General features: G+C 42.8%; 1 protein-coding gene across 2 annotated transcripts; it reads left to right on the plus strand.

Annotated features, from left to right (window-relative positions):
- Nucleotides 1-332: 332 nt before the first annotated feature.
- PSENEN (presenilin enhancer, gamma-secretase subunit) lies at nt 333-11,247 on the plus strand. Of its 2 annotated transcripts, none has more exons than XM_078870026.1 (4): nt 333-419; nt 2,696-2,772; nt 5,807-5,911; nt 9,284-11,247. In XM_078870026.1, exons 2-4 carry the CDS (start codon nt 2,712-2,714, stop codon nt 9,421-9,423), a joined length of 306 nt encoding a protein of 101 aa, XP_078726152.1. In that variant the 5' UTR covers nt 333-419; nt 2,696-2,711; the 3' UTR covers nt 9,424-11,247. The 2 variants fall into 2 exon arrangements, with proteins under 2 accessions (XP_078726152.1, XP_078726151.1); XM_078870025.1 differs by having other exon boundaries at nt 342-604.
- Nucleotides 11,248-12,155: the final 908 nt, after the last annotated feature.

Here is a 12,155-nt window from a genome sequence, read left to right on the forward strand (position 1 = left end):
AAAGTCACGTAGGTAAAAAATTTAAATTAATAAAAATAAAAATTAAATATAATATAAAATTATTATTTTTAATTTTTTACCTACGTGACTTTACCGAAAAAACCTAAGAATATGAATGTATATAGCTACCGGAAGCCGAAGAAGCTGCCGATAAAACTCGAATGATTCTTCCGTAAGAGAAAGCACCTTTCCCAATTAAATACGCGGGTAGATTTATAACTCTACCGGAAGAGGCTGCAGCAAGCCTCTACCAATAAAACGCGGTGTGATCTTCCAGAAGAGACCCTGTCTCATCGCGAGATCTCCACTCTCGCGAGACTTCGCCCACTTCCGGATTTCGTCTTCACCGAGAGTCGAGGGCCTTTGAAAAGCACCACCACCACCTCGGGTCCTGCTTTTACATTTATCTCAATAAAGAGGTTCGATAACACCACGCGTTAGCTATCAGGCGCGGGGGGAAGGTTATTATCATCGTTTATTTGAAACTTTGTGACCGCAGTAATCAATACTCGCTGATTCATTCGGTAAAGTCGCGTAGATATTTAAAAAATTATAAAATAAAATAAAACGACGTTTCGGTCGCAACACAAGCGTCCGAATTCAGGTGAGGAATACAAATGTTTCTGCTGTTGTGGCTTTATATCGGCACGGGAGAGGGTAGGGAATGGGCGGGGGGAGGGTGTTTGGCTGTAGGAGTTCACAGGGGAGATGGGGGGGTGGGAGGTTATCTACGCGATTTTACCGAAAGAACCAGAGATTATTGTTGTTGTTTGTGTGAAGGGCTTTGCTCTTTCGACGCGGCGGGGGGGGGTGCTTACGATGCGATTGAGAATGAGGAGGGCGAGCGGCAGAGTTGAGGGAGGACCGCGACTATTTGATGTCCGTTGAATCGGACCACGAAGCGGTCGGTCTCATCCAGCGGTGGATTGACAACGCCACGTTAACCCGCAGCCGTGGTGGCGATACAACTAATGGATCGATTAATGTCACTGTTGTTTTTGTTCTCTGTGTGTGTGGAAGTTTGTTCAGGGTCTATACTTGACCCCCCCCCCCCACTATGTAGCCCGATAGAGGCGCATACGTTCACCGTAACGTTGAACAAATACAAAGGAAATCGATTTTTCAATGGATTGATGGAAAGTCATCGGGAGTTGGGACGTGAAACTTTGCATATCCAATTTCAGTAATCGATTCGCCTAACAGGTTCGATTACTCAATCCCCGATAGCGAAAATAGGTGGGGAATAAGGCCTCTTGACCGTGTGTGCCGCTGGACGGGAGGTGTTGTGCGTGATTTGGCGACGCCATCAACTTATAATCTGCGTCACTTTTGTGGGAGGGAGTTGGCCAACGTTTTTGGAAGGGGGTCTCGGGTAAATCAACTCGAGTAAAAAATAAATGTCTATAACTTTCGTGTCGACTCATTGGCTTAATCGACTTTGATTCATCCCAGGTGTACGTCGATGACGATCTCGTAGAAAAGTCCTAGTCCGCGGATGTGACAGCGACGTTAAACTGGGGTCTTCAAATGTAGCCTTGTGGTGGTTCAAGCCTGTTGTTAACCAAATACTTAATGAACAAAAAATAATGACGCAATTTGTGTTTGGCAAGTCTCAGAGAATCAAATGAAAACGGTTTAACATGCGAAACGAGCACAAACAATTGGATAAACAATTAGATAAACTAACAATTGCATAAAGAGGCCAAGTAACAGTGCAAATAATTTACTTGGGAAAACCCTCGCTAATAATTCATTTTGAGTCTTTCCATTTGGGATATGTTGCGGGTTCAAAAGTGAGTGTTCCGCCGATGAGAATGCACACAAGGGAAAAGATACACTGAGAGCTCCACACGCCATTCTTCAATCAAGCAATTGACCAAATGTAACGGTGTACCGCACTAGTCACTTTGCCATATCCTGGCATCGCATCTCGCAGCCATGCACCCAAACAGCACGTGCTGTTTGTACAATTGGCCACGCACCCGAGTGATAACCAGGCTCGCATCTCCTTAACTTCTGAGACCTGATGAGATCGCATCTTTTCAGGGTGCTTTGGTGACAAGCCTATTTATGTGAATTCCTTTCTACCAAGTTTTCAGGATGGAATGTCTCGTGACATGGCCCGAATAACAGTGTGAAATTATTGGAAGCTCAAGGCAAAAGCAATATTTCAAGCGAGATAATCTGTATCACTGTTATTAGCTTTTGGTGGGTATTTGATATGTGATTTCGGTTATATATTTCCAATTAATGGGGGTTCACAATGAAAAATATATTAACTTGTTTTTCAAAAGCCCTACAGAGAAAACATAAGCTTGTATGTCATTTAAAGAAAAATAACGATAGAAGTAATGTTAATGAACAGCCCTTTGTCTATCCAATGCGGAATGAAGACTATCCTTGGTGCGTCGGTTGTAGGTTTGTTTCACCACCACACTTCAACACGCTGGTCAGTACGGATTGGTAGGGGTGGTGGCCCAGAAACCACAGTAGGAATATCGCTTGCCACTTGTCAGCCGTGGTCATTCAACGAACTCTGTCGCCAAGTTCACATTGCAGTGCGCTCACTACAGGTCAGTTTTGATGCAGAGTATTGTTTTTGAAATTCAAATATTGACAAATCTGCACAGCCAAGACATGGTCAATTACTTTAGATGTCTTAATTTATGCTTAAATTGTCACCCGTGTTGTGCAGGTCCATTTGATTCAGGATGAATTTGGAGCGGGTCACCAATGAAGACAAGCTCAGCCTCTGCAGGAAATACTACAGAGGTAACGATGCGAGTGTCAAAATGACGTCCATGTCTTCTTATTCAGTTGCCCGACACCTCGCCAATAAAAGTGAACACGTCACCCCAATTCGCTCCAGTCAGTGCTGGATCAACATCTCGATCCCACCACCTTCAAGATTCCTCCATGGATTCGTCCTTGCCTACCTCTCCTTGTATCGCATTCTACTTTCCTCTATGCACACTGCTGCACCATTCAAGGCCTTCTGTTGAAGCTTTCAGTCAAACGTCACTCAGTCGTTGGTTGCTCATTCTCATCCATTGCCTCCCATTTGTTATTCTTATTTTTTACCTCTGCCTATGGCTGCCTCTATCAACAAAATACATTTGCCCACCATTTCATTACTGCATCTTGGGAGGTGGTCATGTTTAGAAACTCTGTACATCCAAACTTTGTTGTTGTGTATTTTAAGGACCGGTTGAAGCATCTGTCCCGATCAAGCAATCTCGGTTATTTTCGTTAGCACACCCTGCCACAAGCAGCTGGTCCATTGTTACGCACGCAGTGAAGGAAAGTGAGACCATCAGTGGTTTGCAGAACACCTACGTCAATCTGAATGCGGTGAAAGCTAAATGAATGAGTTTTCCATTACGCGTTTGGGTATTGTCTTGTCCATGCTAAACTCTGGGCTCTGGAAAATCCTTACCGACACACTTTCCGTTACTTTGCGAATTCACGATTCAACACAATGGGGAACACAGATGTGTGCCATTTTTTACTTTTTATGTACCGTTTTACCACCAAGATGTACCTAAGGCTGCTCATTAGTGTGGTACTATTGTGCCGTTTCATCATTGGCCTTAATCTAACGACTGCTGGATGAGCATAGTTGGCATGGTTGACTACGTACGGTACAAAATAAGTACAACACATACATTCAAGGTCTCCCTGAGCTGGTCACCATCTCTCACAGACCAGCGATGCAGCAATCGTACTAGGCCTGCACACCAGCTGATTTCATTGCTGCTTATCCACAGTGGGCCTCTGCTTGGGCACTTTCACTCCTTTGGCTGTTCATAGTAAGTTTTGGCAAAGTAATGATTAATGCAGTTTTTGTAGCATCTGTAACATCCATTGACTGAAAGCATATGAATTGTATTTTGATAACTATCAAACTGTACTTTGTAGGCATTGATGAATTTATCCTGGCTAAATTTTTCTGGGGAAAAAAAGACCCATGCGTTTAAGTTATCTGATAGGGATAAATTATATTTCGAAAGGTGCTTTGTCCTGTGAATGATGCCACCGCCGTGGCTGCACATCACGCAATAAACACTTGCATAACGTGTTTGCTTAGCACTTGCTGACGTTCGGATTTCTGCATTTGGGGATATGAGCGGTAATCCCGGCTGTCAGCTTTAATGCGCATGAAACGTGTGATTCATTCCAAAGGCAAGGTCAGCACTCGGCCAGAGTGAACCGCTCACTTAGGATTAAAAAGCAAGTCAGTCATGTTACTTTGTCGAGCAATGAGTGCATTCTGCTTTTGAACATAATGTGCGACTTTTTTTGGAATGTTTCGGCGTCCTCATTTTTTGTTTGTGATATATGTATTCCATTTTATCATCCTCATCATCATCAATCAGCCCATGACCAATCCACGACTGGATGAAGGCCTCTACCCAAGTCGCCACCATCCTTCAGTTCCACAATGTGACATTCCATCCCAGCAACTGCAGCATTGTCCTTTTGGGTGCTTTCCCTCTTTTAGCTGTTGCTACTAAATCTTTATTCTAGTTCCTCCGGCGGCTAACGTATCCTGCCCAAACCCAGTTGCTGTACTTTTCTTAACCGGAAAAGATTACCTCATTAACCTGCGTTCCTCTTTATTTCTCCGTATAATCCAAACTCTTGCACATCTCTCCATGTTTATTTGTTCACATTTGAGGTTTTGTTCCATCCTCTCAGTACGTATCCATGTTTCTTATTGAATGTTTCGCACTTGAAATGGGTTTAGATAATTCAATATTGTGGTGATTTATTGACATATAGGAAACCATTGGTGTACATGTAAACTGTGGCATTTGTATGGACAAACTTTAGCTGACATGGGAATTTTAGTTCCAGGTTTGATATGCACCACATTTAAAGCTCGTGGTAGCCATGAGCAGGCAGAACGGTAATTGATTCTTAAAAGTATCTGCATGGAGCTTTGAGTGTTACCCTGTTTTATGTATAGGATTTCCCTGCTTCCTCCAGTTTCCCAGCAGCAGGATCCATGGTGGTGCAGCGATATCCATTGTTGTACCGTACTATGCTGTCATGTTTATGCCCTTCTCTATGCCTTCACCAACCATCATTTTTCAGCGTGGTGAAGTATGGTCAACGCCCACGGATCCGCATCCAGCAGTTGATTGACATGTGCATGAACTCTGAAATCCTCCCACATGTCAAACACTCACTGGAATGGAATAGGCCAAACATTCCACTACAGGATAAGAATTAAAGGATAAGGATTTGCTTTAGGGCGCCTAAATGCCATCTGACAGTATTTTAGTTTCAAAGAGGGAGGATCGATGAAAGCCTCATTGAGTTTCAAGAGCCTTGGCATAAGCGAGGCTTGCATGGCTATTTTTATAAAGTCATTTACAAACCTACTGAACATGTTAAAATAAAAAAAAATGTATACTTGTTTTGATACACCAGCTGCGTACGTTTAATAATGGATCATTCTGTCTGCTGGATATTTGAACATTCGTGGAACAGATTGGAACTCAAATTGTCTTAACACCTCGTGGGAGCACTGTGCTCTCTCTACACTGAATATGTTTGAATACTGGCCCAGAGTTGTGACGTCAGCCGAAATCGAGTGATTGACAGCTTTTTAAAACTAAATAAGCCCTCATTTGCCGAGCTATGTCCCTACCCAAATTACTAACCGTTTCCAACATTGCCGAGCTTTCAAGGTGGAATGTGATCAAACAGCATTGTGGTCAAGGATGTGTGACGAGCCAAGAAATCATGTCCTGGATAAGTGGAACAAGTCGTCTTGATGTGTCCATTCAATGGTACGCAGGAGGATTTATTCTGCTGCCCTTCCTCTGGCTGGTGAATTCCATCTGGTTCTTCAAGGAAGCATTCATGAAGCCACAATACCAGGAGCAAGCCGAGATCAAAAAGTGTGAGTGCCATGCCCTTGGGTCTACACTGATTTATTGTTCATGCCATTTATTTCCCCCACTTGTGGGGTCTGCCTGCCTTGCTGTCTTTTTCCACTCATTCCTTTTACTCGGACATCTTCATATCCATTCCAGTCCTTCACGTCCTGGTTGTCCACTTGAAACAACCTCTTTTTAGGCCTGCCTCAGTCTCCACCATGGTGCTTCTATGATCATCACCTTCCTGCCGATGTGGTTTTCCTCTCGTCTGACAATATGCCCCAACCCATCGACTCGCCTTACTCTCGGCTTGCCTAAAATGAGTTCCACCATCCTTGCCTTATTCCGCATTGCATAATTTCAAGGCCAAACCATTATTGTATTCCCCAAGATTCATGTTGGCATCTCGTCAGTTTTCCATGTGGTACGCAGCATCTGCTGCTCCTCTTGTGGGTTTTTAGTCCAATATTCAAACCCATATGTCACAGTGCTGGTCTTGTACACTCTCCCCTTCAATTAAGTCAGAATCCATATCACTGCACTGCTTTATTTCCATATTCTTTGTTCTTTAGGTAAAGTCACGTAGAAGGGAAATAATAAAATAATACAAATATTAAACAAAAAATGTATCACGACGTTTCGACTGCAACACAAGCAATCATCATCAGGTGTGAAATCCACAGCAAGAACATTTTAAAAATTTTATTTTTTCCATTTGTGCTATCCCTTTTTAGGTTAATCAGATAAGGCCGGCCCTTGACGTAAGAACGTTGGATTTGTATTATTTAGAAAAGTGACAATTTTGCATTAAATTAAATGATCGCTTTTGCAAAAGACAAATATACACTTTTCCTGAAGACGACCGCTTGTGTTGCGGTCGAAACGTCGTAGTTTTCTGTTATTTTTGATAATTTTCTTTGAACCTATCTACGTGAATTTACCGAAAGACTTCAAGAATATAAATATAAATCATTGGGAATTACAGTATATGGGTAGGGTGAACTGGATATTAATTGTAAGGCCAGGTGCAACCAACAGCAGTGGTTATAGAACTTTTGATATGCATGTTTATAATATTAAAACTCCTATGTTGATTCATGATTATACAGCGAGAATAACATCTGGAAGGCAGACAAACACAAAGGCTGAGTTTATTGATATAGGCGCCCACTGAATTGAAATTGTTAAAATACTTAAGGTAATAAAATACATCAAATGTTATAACACATGCACACTAAAAGTGTATTTCTTGTTGCATCCACCACTTTGGTGAATTCCATGGCACGTTGTTTGCTTAGCTTAAATCATTACGCCTAATCCACCGGCTCAGACATGAGCTTTGTACTTGGCAAACGTGGATGAGTGCAGGTCTCTGCCACAGCTGAGCACACTTTTAATTTCGGCACGTCCCAGTCGGGGACATCACAAGTGGACATTGTCAGACCGGAGTATGCTAATTCGCAACATCGTCGCCCTATGGTCACACATGCATTCAGATGTTATAAATAATGAGTTTCAGCACAACCTTCTGTTATCTGTTAGCCCCGCAGACAAACACCGACTTTGCTGAGTGTATACAATGTTAGTGGTGAAAATTAATACGATACCGTTTTGGGGATAATTATGAATTTGAATTTTTCATCTGACGACCTTGTGTCTGCATATATATATTTTAAAATTAAAACATTGGTCGCATGCTTAAGTTTGTTCATACTATACAAGGCTAATTTGCTATTGCACATGTTGGTTGACATGTAATTCGTGCATTTCACGTTAATATCAGCCAAGGGACAGTTTTCTGTAGTAATGAAAATAAAGGCATTTTTATTTTCATGTTCCGCATTTAAATTGGGATGCATCTTCAATCACTCGCTCCCGATTGATGGCGAGCCAGTATTTTTCAATGTTTAGGAGATTGTTTACATTGAAATGCTTCATTAGCGGCATAGGTTTAGAATGGTGCTATCGTTATTTAAGAGTACTTTGTAAACATTTGGCATAATTGTGGACATCGAGCCATGTAAAAACTACTTACATTAATAATAGGGTGTTAATTCTAGATTTGAAGCTTTCGTGACTGCAAGGATTCATACTCTTAGTTCTTTCGGTATAGTCACGTAGGTAAAAAATATTATTTTATTTGTATTAATTTTAATTTCATTTTTTACCTACGTGACTTTACCGAAAGAACTAAGAGTATTGATAATAGGGTTTCTCCCCTTTTTTCTGGCAACAAAACTGAAACCTTTTTACAAGGATTCATGTCTGCATTAACCATAATACTTGCAGTCAAAATGCAAACAAAAACACACACTCTGATAAGATATGCGTTGTCCTTGAAACTGATTGGTCCACACCAGAGACAGCTTTCTTTTGAGCCTCGTCTCATTAACTTGAAATAAAGCACGAGCTTTGTGAAGGGTTTTCATGACCACGATCAAAGTGGGATTTGTGAATATACACTCGCTTTTCTAGCTTCTAAAAGCTACAAACACTTGTTTTGTGTGTTTTCAATGCCTTTGAATCATACCACTTGCAGACGAAAGAGGTTTAAAATAAAAATTGCTCGGTCGCACTGCCCCAAACAAACACACAGGACACACGATCGTTGGCGTGCCTCGGTCTCCATGATTCCTTCATCTCCTGATGATCCCAAAAGTTGTTGTCACATTCCAAACCTGTAAACAAAACCACGCTGCCCCCAATGCTCCAGACCCTTCCTGGCTTCCAATTCAATTTCAGATCAATTTCAAGATTGCGCTTGCTGTCCTTTAAGATGATCCATGGACCCACCCTTGCCTACCACTCCGCTGTTATCTCACTCTACTCCCTTCTATGCACTCTCCCACATCTTGCCTCGCCTCTCCTCTCCTCATCACACTCTACTCCCCTCCTTGCATCGTCTGCTCAAGCAACCCAAGGCTTTCTATCAAAGGCTACAGTCAACCTCAAAGTCTGGGACTCCATTGCCGCAGTCATCTGTGCCTCCTGGTTCAAAACCTTGCTTTTTTTCCCTCTGTCTTTAAGTGACTGCCTCTTTGCAACGTAAATGTGCCTGCACCGTTTTTTATGCGGTGTATTGAGATCTGATCGCATTCATGCGCCACGTAAATCTACATCGTATTGTAGACATTCGCAAACAAGATGTATAAACTCGTATGCAGACCCATATACTCGTAAGAGAAACCCGCACACTGACATTAGAGACCTGTGGACTCGTATAGAAATCCATAGCCACACAACGCAGGGGATTTATCACCGACGGGCGCTATCTGTGCAAAATAAAAATGCCTGACTTTTTCTCACCAGACGCCGCGTGGCCTTTCGGATTCTGTCGCGCTCCCGACGCTGCGTTTACGCCGCACGGCGCGTCGTGAATGTTTCCGTGTGCGCAGATGTGGTCCGCTCGGCGATCGGCGTGCTGGGCTGGACCGTGGTCCTCACTGTGTGGATCTCTATCTATCAGCACTTCCGCCCGCAGTGGGGAGCCACAGGCGACTACATGTCCTTCACCATCCCCTTCGGCATCCCGTGATGTTCGCGAGTTGCCGGCGGCAGGACACCCACCCCCTTCGAGTGCGCACAAGGGCGTTTACACTTGCAGAGAGGGCTCTTGGCATGTTGTTGGCTCAACAGTGGGTCCTCGAATATAGCGGGCTGATTCAGGGGTGGTGGTGGGGTGATCAGGTTTACCAGTTTTATTTTTCATAAATCCATGAAATCTAAATTTATCCCATTGTGCTATTTTTTTTGAACGCACCGTATATTAACACAAGTATATAATAATGAGATATAAACTTACATTTTTTTTGTATCGTGAATGCTTGGTTCACAGGTGTGGTGGAGCTAGTGGTGAATCGAAGGATAGCTGAATTAGTTACTGCGTAGTATCGTGCACAACTTGGGACTACCTGGCACACAACGTTACTTGCGCAGTGTGGAGACGCAGCGAACCAGTCGGCACAGCTTTTCATACATTTTTGTTAATAATTGGTTCGTACGATTTTCTACTTTTTTTCTTCTTTAGCTTTGGTTAAATTGTAGGCGTCCCAACAAAAACACCATTTATATGCAGGATATCCTATAAATGCTCACATTTTTGTCCAGGACACGCTGTATATATGGGCATCCAGATTCAAGGAAATTCGTGCAAAGGATGTATCCTGCTCAGAGGTCGCAAACGGGTTTTGATTCCTTACCCGTACCCGGCCGCACCAGGGTCGCAAACGGGTACCCGTACCCGGCCGGGTATGGGTAGCCGGGTATCGGGTAGGGTACGGGTATCGGGTACCCGGTTGCGACCTCTGATCCCGCTTCAGGGTTGGTCACATGCATAGGTGTTCATGTATACAAGGGTCTTTTTTTATGCAAACGATATTAGAAAAATTGGGCACTTTTGAACGTGGATATTTGTGCACTGGGATGTTTTGTGTTCATACTACCGATGCATAATTATTATTGTAAGCATTTCCACACGTGTGCTTTTTAGATTAGGAAGTATTTGGCCTCGTAAGATGCCAGTCAGATTTGGCAGATATCCCAAGTAGCTTACTGCAGAGTAACTACAGCATGCTAACAATGCCCTTTAATTGCCTTGCTGCCCTGCAAGGGATTACATTTTCTGAATGAACTTATATTCTGCGTGAATTAATTGTGTATATATGGTTTTGAAAGTATTGCAAACAGTGCAGTGTTTTGTGTTCATACATAACAGTGAAGCTTTGTAATGAGTGACGAATTATACATGCCTTCACAAATGCTCTTTCAGCAAAACAAGTAAATATGCAGCCCTCTTTGGCAATCTACTGTTGGATGAGGGCCTCCTGATCATGCTTGATGATCAGTGGGTTTGAGAAGACATGGAGCATAGACTTGTCAGCATAAAGGCACGGTGAACAAACGCTCTTTCTACATTATCGAAATTACTAAAACGTGCATTTTCTGAAATGTTTGGCTTTTTTGAGCATACGTTAATAGACGGTTGCAAAACCTTCCACGTTTATTTGAAGTAATGCGTCCCATATTTTTTGTCATTTCAAGTACTTTCATCTTTGAATAATGTCGTGGTTGAGTTTAAATGCTTCGCGTTTTACTCTCAAATGTCCTCTTGGTATTCCATAAATATGTGTCCGTTTATACTGTGTGGTACACCCAACAGCTTGTGTTTTTCTTAATTTTTAGGATATCAATTGTGGTGTTTTCTTTTGGCGATCTGAAACGTATTGGGACGATTTCGATCTTGTAATTCCATACGATGTTACTCCGCTGTTCGAATTTCACAGACACTTTGCTTTCGGAAGTGTGTACATTACTGACATTAAATGTTCCCAATGAACAAATAAAGTCGCTTCACATTTGACTGTTTGTGAATTGTCATCATTCAAGTTGCAACTTGGAACGACGACACGCATCGGACCGATACCATTTTCAAATGACTTGGTTCCCAGACGTTTTGCCTTCGCAAAAATAAACGCAGCCTCAAGTTTTCAAACCAAATCGCGCAGAATGTGCCTGATCTCATCAGATTTTGTCGGCACAGCAGGTTGGAGCCTGGCGAGACATTCGATTGGTCAGCACCATGCATTAATTCAGGCGTTATCGCCTGGCAGGACAGAAACGAGCACTGCATAAATGTCCATTGTACTTCTACGCTCCCCCTGCCTTGAACCCGCACAGACCAGGGTGGTGAAGTATGCTCAAATAGCTACCATGATGTGGGGAAGCCTTCATCCAGCAGTGGATTGAGGGCTGTAAGTGTACGTGTCTATCGCCTACAATTTTGGCATCCCTTCAAACCTGACCCTCCTATTGCGGTCACGTTTTTGATTGACCAACAGCCACGGTCAATACACTGCTGGATGAAAGCCTCCCAAAGCTGCCACGATATTCGGGGCCGTCCATAAATGACGTCACGCACCTAAGGGGGGGGGGTTTGAGAAATGTGACGTCACATAAAAATGCGCAACTTTAAATAACTATAGAATTGTTATAACAACACTAATTATAGCAACACTCCTACAACATCAGAGTGCGAGAGCCACATTAAATACACACTACAATGACAATAGTTTAAAGCGATTGGAAGCATGTTTTATTTTCAAAATGGGAAAGCGAGGATGTCTGTGGGCGCCACTACACACGTATTCTGAAAACGTTCATCATCAGTAGTCCTGGTCAATCCACTGCTGGTTGCAGGTCTCCCGCAAGCCGCCACCGCCGCCATCCACTCGTGTTGCTGCGATCTGGTCATTTCCATACAACTCGTAG

Source organism: Lampetra fluviatilis, chromosome 29 (genome assembly GCF_964198595.1).
Source record: "Lampetra fluviatilis chromosome 29, kcLamFluv1.1, whole genome shotgun sequence".
NCBI lineage: Eukaryota > Metazoa > Chordata > Hyperoartia > Petromyzontiformes > Petromyzontidae > Lampetra > Lampetra fluviatilis.